Genomic DNA, 15,217 nt, shown 5'->3' with positions numbered 1-15,217 from the left:
AGCTCTTGACCATCACGTCAATAGTGTTGAAATAAACATGATTGGCTTTTAGCTGGAAGATATTAATGTATTGTTTTCTCAAAACATCTTTTACATTGCAAAACAATGTAATGTTGATTTTGCCTTTGAGGTATCATAATACTGGTGTACCAGTGTTGTTTTCCTCTTAATGATAACTCTCTGATAACCAAGAGGTGGGGTTATAAAGAAAAATTAAAGGGGAAAAATGAAATAATTCCATTAAATATCTTTAACCATTAAATGAATAAACTGAAGTCTCAAGTGGTAAATCTCTAGTTAATCTCCTGAATGATACTAAGGCAGATTTTTTCCCCTTCCTTCAATAGAGGGAATGGATGGATCTACCACCCACAAAATATGAAACGGAAGAAATAACTACTGTTGAAGAATTAAATAACTTCTAAAAGCAAAATGAAGCACTTGGATTCCCCAACTCAAACAACTACAAATCCTCATGGCAATTTTGTATGTTTGCACACTCGCTCTCTTTCTCTCCCCTACAAATGTTGCCTAACACTTACGTTATAAGTCCCTTTTTTCAGTTTCTTATAACTTTGTCAAATTTGAATCATTTGAACAGAAGCTTTTCCATGCTGCATGTCTGCTTGAGGGTGAATATTCTTGGAGCGTTTAAAAAAAAAAACATTTCAGTCATTTGTTAGAACAACTTTAGGGGGAAAAAATGTTATTTTGCCCGTATTAAAAGACCTCTTACAACCTTTTCATTGACAATCTCTAGTACCTCCCTGCTTTGAAATCTGTGGAAATTCAGCAGGGGTGTTGCTGTGGTGACAGGAATGTGCTTTATTCATCCTTAAGAATATCAACCCAAATTTGGCCAAGTTATTAACCGTTGAAAAATCATGGTTCACACATGCTAAGTATAGACTTGTTAAAGAGTTTGGCAGCCAAACTTCTTTAGGTCCTCACATCAGACTATGTCTAAATCTCGGTGATTCTTTCTGCGTAACATCTCTAAGATACATCTTTTTCTATCCATCCTCACAGCTAAAATTCTAATGCAGGCCCTCATGATCTTACGACTTGATAATTATTTTTCTCTGGCATTAAGAAATGCAACCTTTACCCACTTTTATCCATTCAGAATGCTGCTGCAAAGATCATTTACTTAGATCCTATCCCATTTATACTGCTGTTCACTCTTTTAGTTGTCCAATCGCTGCTAACCTTTCTGGTGAAAACTGAAACAAAAAAGCCATTTAATACATGGGCCATTGCTGTGTTTTCTGTTATTGTCTTTCCCTCCTCATTGAATAGTGGGCCTACCATAGAATCATAGAATATTAGGGTTGGAAGAGACCTCAGGAGGTCATCTAGTCCAATCCCCTGCTCAAAGCAGGACCAACACCAACTAAATCACCTCAGCCTAGGCTTTATCAAGCCAGGCCTTAAAAACCTCTAAGGATGGAGATTCCACCATCTCAGATAACCCATTCCAGTGCTTCAACACCCTCCTAGTGAAATAGTGTTTCCTAATATCCAACCTAGACCTCCCGCACTGCTACTTTAGATCATTACTCCTTGTTCTGCCATCTGCCACCACTGAGAACAGCCTTGCTCCATCCTCTTTGGAACCCCGCTCCAGGTAATTGAAGGCTGCTATCAAATCCCCCCTCACTTTTCTCTTCTGCAGACTAAATAAGCCTAGTTCCCTCAGCCTCTGCTCATAAGTCATGTGCTCCAGCCCCCTAATCATTTTTGTTGCCCTCCGCTGGACTCTCTACAATTTGTCCACATCCCTTCTGTAGTGGGGGGACCAAAACTGAACACAATACTCCAGGTGTAGCCTCACCAGTGCCGAATAGAGGGGAAAAATCACTTCCCTCGCTCTGCTGGCAATGCTCCTACTAATACAGTCCAATGTTCCATTGGCCTTCTTGGCAACAAGGGCACACTGCTGACTCATATCCAGCTTCTCATCCACTGTAATTCCCAGGTCCTTTTCTGCAGAACTGCTGCTTAGCCAGTTGGTCCCCAGCCTGTAGTGGTGCATGGGATTCTTCCTTCCTAAGTGCAGAACTCTGCACTTGTCCTTGCTGAACCCCATCAGATTTCTTTTGGCCCAATCCAATTTGTCTAGGTCACTCCGGACTCTATCCCTACCCTCCGCCAGTTTAGTGTCTACCTCTTCCGCCAGTTTAGTGTCATCTGCAAACTTGCTGAGGGTGCAATTCATCCCATCATCCAGATCATCATTAATAAAGATGTTGAACAAAACCGGCCCCAGGACCAACCCCTGTTCTTGGTTTTTCTCTTGCTTCTAATTTATTTGTAAAATGTTTTCTTGTTATACTTTATGTCCCTAGTTAGGCCAAGAAACAAAATGAGATTAAACTTTCTAATTTTGTCCCTATATGCTTGTGTTGGGTTTTTTTAATTGTAACCCTTCTGACAGGTGGAACCAGCAGCAGCCAGGGCAGGGTTAAATATCTAGGGGTTCCTTTTCCACAATACAACACAGAACCAGCTTGAGCCTCCATCCAATAACATGGGAAAATTACACATCACCCCTGGGTGCCTGAAAGACAATACTTCTCCACTCGCAAGCACACAGTCTGAGAGTAGAAAAGAAACTTTTAATGAAAGGAGAGAAGTCACTCAACAATAATTAGGCAAAATGCCACAAGCAGGATTCATAAACCTAAAACTGTGAGCAGGACACTCCCCCCCCCCCCCCCCCCAGAGTGCATGGGGCAGCGTCTTCTGCCTCATGTTCTACAACCAAAAGTTCCTTTACTGTGCCCCTCTCTGCTCCCTCACCATATCCCACTCACAGTAGTTGTCCTTGGTCAGTGATGACCCAGGGTTCAGAGGTGCATCTGTATGAGTCCACCTCCCACCTGGCAAAAAAGACACCTGGCTTGCTCCGCCATCTGAGCACTTGCTCTGGCTGGCCACCTTGCCAGCCGCTGCTCCTCACCACCTGGCCGCCCTGCCAGCCGCTGCTTTTTGTTGCCTCCCGCCCGGCAACTGCTCACCACTTTTGCCGGCCAACTGCTTTCCACTTTCACTGGTCACTCCTTCCGGCCGCCCATCAGTCACCTTCTGCTGCCACTTGCCTTTCTACTGTGACCTCTGTAGATCAGTCTCTTAGTGATTTTTTTAAGCTCTCAGTAGGTTGGGCAGAAACACTGCTCTAACACAAGTGATTTCAGCTCTCATTGAGTACTTAGCATAACAAAAGGCTCCTAATGAAGCCTATTTAGCTTGATTTTTAAACACTGGGGAGGAACAAGTTAAACCAGACCAGGGACCCTTAAGGAGAGTCCACATCTCCTGGCTGGGATACCTATCCCCACCCCTTTTATTTTCACAAGGCTCTGGCATTTGAGCACCTGGCTTAACGAGGTCCTTTCAGCTGAGGCTGACCCCCTCATTTGGACCCTAATCACAGTCCTGCTCCCCTTTATTCATACAAGGACAACAACATCGATAACAGCATTTCATTCCCCTGTATTCACTACTAAAGTGATTTGTAACCCAACATCGGCCAAAGTTGATCACTTTGAGCAACACCACACTATCTGCTGGATATCTAAGCAGAGTAGGTGTGTTCGTACAAATAGTTTGCTCCTGAAGTCTCTCTCTCCCAGCTGTCAGGGGAGAGTTCATTCAGACCTTGCTTACATCATATTCATCCTTTGTAATTAGACCTAGTTTCCACTCTTTGTATGACTCTTTTTCAAGTTTCAGGTCATCAAAGATCTCTTGGTTAAGCCTAATAACTAGGTCAACATACAGTATTCATAAATTATTAAAGTGGCTCTACTTCCATCAGCCTTTTCCTGTAAGTTTCCTCCTAGCAGCTAGGAGACACTGTGGTGCCTGACACAGGAACTGAGAGCAGGGAGACTCTCCTGTGCTCTCTCTGACATCCAGGAGGAATCAGCCTGATTGGAATGGAGAGGGGGCAGAGACAGGGTCCAGGAGGGGATAGGCCAGGGCAGAGAGAGCCTGTACTGCAGCAGGGTTGAAATGGGGCAGGCTTTGGAGGGATGGGGATAAGGATTGAGACCAGCTGAAGGAGTGCATTCTAAGGGCAGGGGCAGATAGAATAAAAAGGGAAAGTGTCTGTAACCACTAGAGAACACTCCCCCCACCCTCCCCGAGCCTGGACTAGAATCAGAGATTCTTGAGTCTGATCATTCTTCTGCTGTCTAGCAAATATTTATGAAACCCACTGGCAAAGTGTCTCATCTCACTTTTGGGGCTGGTCCACATAGAAAATCACCACCAGCAACTGCTATCAGTTACTCCATTGTATTTTAAGCGGTAGAAATCAGTGTTCTGGATCTAAAGGTTACAGTCTTTGCTTATAACCCATGTAAAGGGTCTATATGGTTCCACACAATTCAATTTGTTAAGTTTATTTTCAGTTTGTTTTTTTGGTTTTTGAAACCTAGGAAATTCATACAACTGTTAAAAGAAAATTAACATACATTGCAAAGCAGTGCACTCATAAATAAGGAAATGCCTGAATAAAGGCTGCCTGTCAAACCTAAATTTGACCCCTTGTGCATAAGTATTGTGATAGTCTTTAATGATATGATCATATTCTATATTTTTCCCACAAGACCAGAGGTTCATTTGGTGTGCAAGACAGATGTTGCTCACTGAGCTGATGGCTATTCAACATTTTTTTTTAAAACTCAGTATTAAACATGTGCTTACATCTGTTTCACAAACATTAACACATTTATCTTCATAACATGTCAGTGAAGAAAGGTGGTATTACTAGCCTCTTTACATAAGTGCAACTGGAGAGCAGAAAAAAATAAGGCTAAAACGGTCACATGTCCACTAATTTTGGATGCCCAACTTGAGATATCTAGGGCCTGATTTTTCAGGGTGCATGTCCTATTCCCATTAAACTGAGTTGGTACATATATAACCAGGGTAAAAAAAAAAAAAAAAGATTCCTAATGTCCTGTGAAAATTAAGAGGGAGGAAAGTATTAAATATGCATATAATTGATATATTTAAAGGCCAGCTTTGTGAAGACTGGCTAGTTTTTATACTTTTTGAAATTTTCTATTATTTAGCATGTACAGCTGATCCAAAAGACTGAGTAATGGCAGTAGTAGGTGAGTTCCAATTATAAACTCTTTTGGAGTGTACATTTCTGAACCTCTCACTGCTGTCCATTTTCCTAGGGCTATTTTTTTTTTTAAGTTTAAACTGTGATTGGATACATTTGAATAGAAATTGGTTGTTGCAATAATACAGAAAACAAAAGTTTTTAAATGTCTCATTTATTGTTTGAGTTCTATGTTCCCATACTGTATAGTCACACAAAGCTGCTGTTGCTAAATATGATAAAGAATCATAGAAAGCATGAAAAGTGATACAGGCTGTAATTTACAGCAGAGATGAAGCAGATGCAAGTTCCATCAACACTCCCTTAAAAATTGGGTCCCCTCCTCTAGTTTGAGTATATATATAATACATAAAAATATATAATATATAAACATTTCAATACCATTCCAATCATAGTGGCTGCTCCAGTGCTAGCAGCAGATTTTGGTCTTTTCTTACTGTGGAGTGCTGACAATTACTTAGTGTACCTTTTGTATTCTCTCCACCTTCATTACCAATGGTCCCTAATGGAGGCAACTAGGATGGATCCTGTTTACTTATTAAAGCAGTTAAAAAGTCTTGACATCTGAAACAGCAGCTTGAACTGAGAAACCAACACCACAGGAGCTGCCAGCTCTGCACAAACTAGTATGAGAAATAACACCATTAAGTATGTTCAAGATAAGAACCAACATACTTGCTAGCAGTAATACCTACAGGAGTTAATCATGTTTGTTACTGGAAGATGTACCATGTATCTAAGGAATGTGATTACATTACATAAAAACCTTAAAATCAATGGCTAACTGGTAATGGAAGAAATCCAGCTTTAACTCTGAGAAATGTCTGTGAACCTCAAGCCTCCAGAGGAAATATCATTAGCTAAATCATAGACCAAGTGGCCTGAGCAACTAGTGCCCAGGGTTATACTATAGGTTATACCAGGGGTGGTCAAAATACGGCCCATGGGACAAATCTGGCCCGTCTAACATTTCTGTCCGGCCCACCAGGCTCTTTGGCTGCATCCTCGTGACCTCCAGGTCGCTAAAAGTCCCGTGGTGCAGTGGGGTGCTCAGGCAGGCTGCCTGGCTGCTGTGGCCCCATGCCACTCATGGAAGCGGCCGGCTGCTGCTGGCATGGCTCTGCATGCCTCTGGCGGGGGAGGTGGGAGGAGGCTCCGTATACTGCCCCCACCTCATCCACACAGCTTCCATTAGCTGGAAACCAGCTAATGGGAGTTGCGGGGCCAATGCTTGCAGGCACCAGCAGCACACGGAGACCTGCTGCCCCCCTCCCACCAAGGGGCACGCAGAGATGTGCCATGGTGCCAGCAGCCAGCCACTTCCGGGAGCAGCGTGGGGCCACAGCCTGCAGGAAGCCTGCCTAAGCCCTGCTGCACTGCCAGCCGGGAGCCACCTGTATAAGCACCTCCCAGCCAGAGCCTTCACTTCACACCCCCTTCCGAACCCCAACCCCAGGTCAGAACCCCCTCCTGCACCAAACTCCCTCCCAGAGCTCAAACCCCAACACTGCACCAGCCCAGAGCTCCCTCCTGCACCCAAACTCCCTCCCAGACCTGAACCTCTTCCATTAACATAGTAGAAAAGTGTGGCCCCTGAGGACATATCAAAATTCATGGAGTGGCCCCCCATGAAAATTATTGCCCACCCCTGGGTTATATTAATGGTTCCCAACCTTTTCCCATTGGAGGAGTGTGCCTGTGTCTTAAAAGACCTCACACCATACCACAACATATTTTTCCATTTGTGAAGGAGGGGGAAATGGTTGAGGCTTTTGGAGGTGGGGGATGTTATTTTCTTTTTCCTGTTTCCCTCCTATGTTCTCTACTTCACAAAGCAGGGGTTTTTTTGGGGGGGGGGAGGGAAGAGGGGAATACATCAGGCCTCTGTACATCATAAAAATGTAAAAGGTCAACCCATTTTAGAGCTGATAACAATAAAAAAGTATGACTTTTCTCAGTAAGAGGAACAAAAAGAGGTTTCCATGTTTATCTTTATTATATCGATGCTGCCAATTATGAAAAGGAGTATTTGCCTTCCACAACTGCCAATTCAACTTGGGATTGACAGCCATATAGGGTCTTTACTCCTCACACACTATTGTCCCCAATAATAAAGATCATGCAGGTTCTATTTTGCTTGTCACACATGTAAGTTACGCCATCAGTAATAATGCGCAACACAAATTGCCTTTGGTGTATTTGGACAAATATAATTGACTAGTAAACCATGCCATTGATGCAGAAAACACAGCTTTCCCCCAAAAAAAGTTATTTATACTGTACTGAGAAAAACAAAAACTTGTTGTGTGAATGACAAGACTAGATATCTGTGGACAGATTCTTTGCTGCACTTAGCACAGGGCTAAGCAGAGAAGGCACAGCCTGGATGACAAGGGGAACGAATGATCTAAATTACTTCTGTGCTGTAGAGTGTTTTATAGGGGCTGAACCATTACAGCAAGAGGGGGCGATTAAAGTACAGATGGCTTATGCTGGCCATACACAGCTCCTCCACCAAGGAAATTAAGTCTGCCTGTTACAGTTCTTTTATAGCCTTTCCACTTCAAGTATTCTACACAGTCCTTTAGATTACTATGGAAATCAAGCGTCTCCCTCCCCTACAAATGTTATCCCAAAACAAATTTAAGCTCAATTTAAGTTTCACCTTCCTCTGAAGCATTCATTGATCAAAACTAATCCAAGGGCGATACCAGATACTATGAACATACATAAGTATTTTCAAGCAGTCATTGCTTACCGGGAACAGTAATGCCTTTACAGTGAAATGTGGACAGGTCACCCAACTTAACACATATTTAGGTCTTGGTGAAAAGCTTGGTTATTTAAAAACAAACACATAAAAAACTAATACTCCCTTGCCTTTTATTTTTTAGGGCTTGATTCTTAGCTGCCTTGCACCTTTTGCAATCATTTACAAACATGCAAAGTATATATGAAACAGAGTCAGAATTAGAGCATAGTTTGAGATCACACTGCAGTAGTGATTTACTAGCAGAATGGAATTTAAATCCCTGTTTGGGACTTTTAAGCTGCTACAACAGAAATGACTTTACACTAGGGACCAGGTAGCTGAGACCCAAGCCAAGACAAACTCATCCAAAAAGCCACCTCCAGTAGCACAGTATACTCTTTATATTAAGCACAGAGAATTGAATGAATGATGGAAGTTTGCCACTTCATGACACCATTGTGTACAGCACCTATATCTTCCATGGAAATGTCCCAGCCAACCATTTACCAGACCTAACCCTGTTTAGAGAGATAATACGAATGTACCAGGTTGTAATGTGCTGGTTCAAGCAGTGAAGGTATAAGGTGAAACTGGAATGTTCTTATGAAAAGATGTTTGCAAAAGTTCCCCGGGAGAGCCAAAGCTTCAATATAATTAGTTTCAACAGAGTAAGTATATTTATTGTTTTACAGCAAAATGCCCCAATTTAAAAGAACATACTTGCTAAAGGTTCAGCTGTGCAAAATGGTACAGAGTGCTTAAGTACAAGTGGAATAGACATGATTTGTTAAACAAATACGCAAACAGTTTTATGGTCCTATAAGACAGGAAACTAGAGAGTGATCGGAGGGCAAATATAGAAAAAAACCCCACAACTTTCTTTGCGCAAACTGCTTCTGTAGACCCAGAACTACTGCCACTGATATCCCAACACTGATACAGAAAATTCAGTATGCTGAACTGTCAGTTTCAGTGTCTGCAAAAAAAGGCAATCTTGAAATGGATCAGTTCCCTCGATAAGTTTCTAGCCCCATCTACCAACGTGATCTGACCCCGATAAATAAGACAACAAAGGAATTTCTTGAAGGTCAATGGTCCATAATGGTAAAGTTATTCTACATGATCTGCTCAACTTGGTTACCAATTCTAGTTAGGCTGTTTTTAAATTACTTTCTTTAATTCATCGTACAGCACGAGCACAAAAGCACCACCCATGCCTCGGAGAACGTTGGACCATGCACCCTTGAAAAAAGCTTTTCCTCCTTCATCCCTTGCGATCTTCTTCCAACAGTCAATTGTTCCAGAGTACATGATATCAGCTGTGGAGAAATGAAATTCCCGCCCCCAATTTAGATTATTTGCTTCAGTATTTTTCTTAACTGCAACTTAATGTTATAATGGGAAAACTTCAATTTTATTAAAACCTAACTGAGACAGTAAATGATCATGAAGCTGTAATTGTCCATGTGGCGTTACCTATTTGCCAATTACCCATACCACATAAAGATCAAACACTGCCCTACATAAAAACAGCATCCTCGATACATGTACCAAACTCATTTGTAAATATTACAAAGTACTAGTTCCCTAAAAGCTAGTCTTGTGATTTTAAATCCTTATGACAATCATTGCGTAAGACAATAAGTTTCACACTATATAAAATATGTTGATGGTTTTGTTCTAAGAAAATTAAATACTGCTCAAAAAATAAACTGAAGTTACCAGCTTTTGCACTAAGTCAAAAGCACTGGCAAGTATCATTACCATTGCTAAACTGCAGAACAAAAAAGTTTTAGACTAATAAATATCAAGACCATACCTCCTTTACGTCCTGACTGCATCATCATTCGACGCCGCACTGTATCAAAAGGATAGGAGACAATACCAGCCACAGAAGTCACTGTTTGTGCAATCATCCAGCTTATCACAATGTGAGTGTTTCTGGGATCTGGGAGCATGCCTGCAATAAAGACACCATAACATAACTTCTAATTTTATACCCACTCCCTCCTCAAACTCTCACATTTTACAAAAGCAGCTGTCATTCAAAGTTTTACAAGAGAAAGAAACTCAGTCTACTATAAGGATGGCAATGCATGAAATGTTGCACCATGACCACACTTACATCTCTCTTCCAAAGATCGTTAATGTTCTGTTTCAGAAATTTAAATTAATAAAGTGCTTTTGTTTTTATAATAATAATAATATAATGGATATAATAATAATAATATAATGGAGATATCCTACCTCCTAGAACTGGAAGGGACCTTAAAATGTCATCAAGTCCAGCCCCCTGCCTTCACTAGCAGGACCAAGTACTGATTTTGCCCCAGATCCCCAAGTGGCCCCCTCAAGGATTGAACTCACAACCCTGGGTTTAGCAGGCCAATGCTCAAACCACTGAGCTATCCCTCCCCCCTTATAGCGGATTAGAAAAAGTATTTTTATCAATGAATCGCCCAAGGATTTGAAATATGTTGTTTTTAGAATATTTTGGAAACTTTTGAGACTGAAAAGTAGAAGGGGGAAGGAGGGGAGGTCAAATATTCATAGCCTTTAGAGTAAAGTTTGCTGAAGTAGCCCATAAAAAACACTAACTTGTTTAAGTGAAATATAACCTGTATTACTGTGATAGCAGTGATATGCCTCAGTAATCCATCAAGTCAAAAAAATTGAAGCTACTCTATCCCATTATTGGAACTTGTTTCTGCTAAAAGTGTGGTAAGCTGCTCTATCACCATATGTAGTCCACAAATACTTTGTCAATCCACAAATAACATTCTACATTTTTAAAAGATGTAAACAGTATTTTCTCTAGTATTGTACTAAACATTGACAGGATAGCAAGATTCTACACTTAGGTCTTTAATGCTGGAAGGTAGTTTGACTAACAATAAAACAAGTAGTGGCGCCAGTAACTAGAAGCAGGCTGATACTAATGGCTCCAATAAAATAACAAATTATCACAGACTTATATGCATCTCCAAATCAATAGCACAGAATGAAATTATATACAAAAAGCTACATTAAAGCTTTCATATTGCAGTCAAGCACTCAAAAGTTAGGAAATGCCCCAAATTAAGGTTGCCTGTGCAACTTTCCAGGTCCCCCTATAAAAGTTACCTTTTGCTGTATCATAGATTCCAAAGTAGGCAGCTCTATAGATGATGATACCCTGCACAGATACATTGAACCCTTGATATAAGCCACGCAGACCATCAGACTTGGTAATTTTGACTAGACAGTCCCCCAGACCTCTGAATTCTCTGTCAGCACCAGCTTTTCCAACATCAGCAGCCAAACGGGTTCTTGCAAAATCCAAGGGATAGACGAAGCAGAGAGAAGTGGCACCAGCTGCACCACCAGAGGCCAGGTTACCAGCAAAATACCTCCAAAATTGAGTGTGCTTGTCCACTCCTCCTAAGAACACCTGCTTATACTTATCCTTGAAAGCAAAATTGAGAGCCTGAGTGGGAAAATATCTGATGACATTTGCCAAATTTCCACGCCAAAAGGACAGCATTCCTTGCTCCTTTGGGATACGCACTACGCAATCAATGATACCCTTGTACTGTTTGTCAGCAGCAATTTGTTTACTTGCATGTTGTACCTGTAAAAAAAAAAAAAAAAAAAAATTAATACATTTATTATTTTGATCACATATCCAATAAACACTACGTGTACAAATCAATATTAGTAGTTCAAACTGTTTATCCATACTCACGCTAGAACAGCAGTAAGGGTCATCACTAAGTTTGAATGACTGGTCCAAAGATCATTTATTGAACCCTTCACCCATCACAAGTCAACTTTACTGTACATTTTCAAAAGTGATTGTAAATATCTAGAAATCAGAAATTCTTTCATAACTGGAGACTATGGATAGAATTTTCTATTTATTAGTACAATTATAATAAAAGCTTTCTGCTTGTACAAATACTGGAAGTCCCTCCAGGTCAACACAACTCAGTAATTAAAGTGGATGTGACTTATTTATGTTCATAGAGAAAAACTGAAAAGGTGAACTCCGTCAGAAAAATGGTTGGGCCTAGGTCCAAGGTTTAAAATTTTCTACTTGTTTATTTGCCATCACAGATCCGCCGCCTGCCTAGGCTGGCGGACAGATAACTGGGGAAACTCGCTGCTGGGTGGTGATCTCACAATGTTGAAAATCAAATGTTCGAGAGGAGATTTGTAGTTGAAACATTTAACGTAAGCGACTAACTTCGAATAAAGGGAGCCGCCGCCGCCGCCGCCGCCCCGTGTCAGTCTCCCGGGGAGCTCTATGGCCCCATCGCTAATTTCCCGGTGCCTTAGGCCGGCGTTGTTGACCCGACCGGGGGCGGAGGAACCGGGGCGAAGCGATCGGCCCCAGGCTGGGGCCCTGGAGCCCAACGAAGCCAGACCCGACACCCAGAGGCCGTTGCCCGGCAAACACCGCAGCGGGCGGTCGGCAGGGTCGCGCCGAGGTCACCGGTCCCGCAAACGGCCATTGGACTCGCTCCCCCCAAGCAGCGCGCGGGAGCTAAGGGCGCGCGCCCACGGCGGCCCTCGGGAGGAGTGTCCATGGCGACGGGGGCCCGGCCAGGCCACGCGCCGCCAGGGCTCCGACGACAGACGGGGCAGGGAGGAGTCCGCCGCCGGGTGCCCACCCCCCACGCCACCCGCCGTCACGTGACTCAATACTCCAGGAGTGGCCGCCTCAGCCCCAGCGAGCAGGCGCCAGCAGTTCGCTGGGAGTGGGACGCAGCGAGCCGCCTCCACACATACACCCCCCCCAACCCCGCCCCACGCGCCTTCCTCGCGCGCCAGGCCCCTCCTCCAAACGCGTCGCATAGCGGAAGAACTGGCTTCCGCTCCTCCGCGCGCCCTCCCTCCACGTGACCTCCAGCCGCTCTAGTAACCGGCTACTAGTCCTGGCTGGAGCGAACGAGCTCCCAAGCCCGTTGTTGTTGCTGCGGCGGCGGCAAAGGCGCGAGACGGACGCGCTGGGTCCACAGCGGGCCCAGCGCCTTGCGCCCCTTAGTGCACGCGCGCTGTGTGACGGGAGGTCACGCGCCGCTGCCCCCCTCTCTCCCGCCTCAGCCCCGGCCACACGCCCTCCCTCAGGCTCCCGCGCGCCGCTGACCTGGAGCAACAGCTTGACCCGCTCGATGGGCGCCACTGCGGTTTTGCTGATGGCCGCGGCCACGCCGCCCGCCAGGAAGTCCTTGGCGAAGGAGAGGGCCTGGTCCGCCATGTTCGTGCTGAGCCGGGAGCCGCTGGGAAAAAAACCGCCGCAGCAGCCACGCACAGACCAAAAAAAAGGGCAGGATTGTCTCCGCGCATGCGCTAAACGCCCTAGCCCGCCGGGCCCGCCCCCGACGCGCCATTGGACACCCGGCTGCAGAGAGGCGGGGCCGCCCTGCAGTTCTGCTCGGGCCCCCGCTTCCGGCCGCGTCGCGCGGTCGCTGTGACGTGTCTGTTTCAACCTGACGGCGCAAGCCCTGCCCCGCCGCGCGCGCTCCCCGGCCTGGGGCTGAGGCTGGTGACAGACAAGTCTTGGCAGACACCGCCGCCGCTCTAATGCAGCACCGCCCTGGCGCCTAGAGCGCAGCTTTCCGGCCTGGCTGTCGCGTCCTGCCCGCTCCCCTCCCTGCCCGGCAGGCACCTGCTCGCACCTCCGCGGCTGCTGCTCCTCCTCGTTAGGTGCCGGATCAGCGCCGCATTTCACAAGCCGCTGGGCGCCCTCCCCCGTAGTGTGGCACACGGGGAAGGCGGCTTACGTGGCTGATTTGCAGCTGCTTCCCTCGTCCGCCAGATGTGCAATTTCTCCATCTCTCCGTTTGAAACGCTGCTGTCTCAACAGAGTGACAGAGCAGCTAGCAACGCGCTGGCTGCTTCTAATCTCACGTTAAACGGGCTAGGAATCCTTCCTCGGTTATTTATGTAGCTCCCGTTTCTGCCAGCCTTACCCACGCTGACCAGCCCCATTGATTTATGGGGCAACAGATGGAGTAGAGAAGCATTTTAATGCCAAAAGAAAAGAAAAAAAAACACAGCCTCCCATTTGCTCCTCCTTTTGTCTTCATGACTCTTCTGCCTCATTATAGTTGTCATTGCCCATGCCTTTCGGTGTCACCAAAGGTTAAAATATAATTTTTTAACAAAATGGCCACATAAATCTGAGAATCATGTTATGTATTTATTTAATTGGGAAAAAAATGCTTCATTGTGAGACTGGTGAGGCTGCACAGTTAAATGTTAAGGTTGCACATGCAACGTTAATTCTTTCTCCTTGTGCCTGTACGTTGTGGTGCAATCTTTAATCACATTATTTAAAAAAATACAGTATACAATTTTTTCTATAACCTTAAATACCTACATTAATTTAATTGTCATAAAGGCCACATATGTATTAAATTATACTTTGCAATTGATAACCTTTTTTCTTTCTAAGATATGCAATTTAATAGTTTTGTCAGCAGCCATGTAGTATATACATTTTCTTTTCCACCACCAGCACAGCTTTAGATGCAATTCGGGGGTGAGGCAGTAAACTATATATCTGATATGCTTTATCAGCAAAGTTATTCAATTCAGAGGATGATCCAGTTGACCATGAAACTAGGTGAACTGTGAATATTTTCTTCAGTGCAGTTCAGAGATGAAACACTTACCCAGAAAGCTAATTTACGGGTTTGACCTGCAGTGAACTCGGTGTGGGTGTGGTGTAACTGGTTTTAAGAGAATGAATAGATTCTTCATGGTGTGGGAACTGACAGTTGCATGAAGCTGTTGATTTTAGGTTAGGCTGATAGATTGCCTGGAGTTAAAATGCTCTGTATATATGTTAACAATGTAGCTAATAAAGACTGTTGTTAAATTACTAGCAATGAATTATTATTAAGATTGTGGATTACTTGAATATAAAACAACACAGTGGATTCTACATGGCAGTAGAGATCTGCCTCCATAGAGCTTGTCTACACTTAGTCCTGCAGCGGCACAGCTGCACCGGTGCAGCTGCTCTGCTGTGCTTAGTGAAAATGCTGCCTATGCCAACTGGAGTGTTTCTCCCATCGGTGTAGGTATTTCACTTCCCCGAGAGGCAGTAGCTGTGTCAGCGGGGAGAATCCCTCTCATTGACATAGCGCTGTCTAAACTGGGAGTTTGGTCGGTGTCATTGCGTTGCCCTGACTGAGCAATGTAGTTATACTGACATAAGTTTTTACTGTAGACCAGGGCTGGGCCTTTACTGCAAACTTATGCACCCTGTACATGCTATCAGTTCCCATGTTCCTCTTTATTGTATGCTGAAAGTATATTGCAAACTTACAAGCCAC

At 44.1% G+C, this 15,217-nt stretch overlaps 2 protein-coding genes across 6 annotated transcripts in view; one reads left to right on the top strand and one right to left on the bottom strand.

The window, feature by feature from the left end:
• LOC101938142 (granulocyte-macrophage colony-stimulating factor receptor subunit alpha-like) overlaps positions 1-9,128 on the top strand; it is a 111,205-nt gene extending 102,077 nt beyond the window's left edge. For all 5 annotated transcript variants that reach the window (XR_010597666.1, XM_065580793.1, XM_065580791.1 and 2 more), the window contains one exon: positions 348-9,128. Coding sequence is in view for 4 of the 5 variants with exons in the window: in XM_065580793.1 (XP_065436865.1) it covers positions 348-425 (78 nt within the window). In the remaining variant the exon portion in view is untranslated. The remainder of the gene's footprint in view (positions 1-347) is intronic.
• On the bottom strand, positions 8,547-13,730 carry SLC25A6 (solute carrier family 25 member 6). The gene is made up of 4 exons (XM_005283262.4): positions 13,021-13,730; positions 11,016-11,502; positions 9,712-9,852; positions 8,547-9,211 (listed from the first exon to the last, which is right to left on the bottom strand). The coding sequence occupies exons 1-4, from the start codon at positions 13,129-13,131 to the stop codon at positions 9,054-9,056; spliced, it is 897 nt and encodes a 298-aa protein (XP_005283319.2). The 5' UTR covers positions 13,132-13,730; the 3' UTR covers positions 8,547-9,053.
• Positions 13,731-15,217: the final 1,487 nt, after the last annotated feature.

The sequence above is a fragment of the Chrysemys picta genome, chromosome 1 (genome assembly GCF_011386835.1).
Source record: "Chrysemys picta bellii isolate R12L10 chromosome 1, ASM1138683v2, whole genome shotgun sequence".
Classification (NCBI taxonomy): Eukaryota; Metazoa; Chordata; order Testudines; family Emydidae; genus Chrysemys; species Chrysemys picta.
This window is presented reverse-complemented; position numbering and strand designations above follow the sequence as displayed.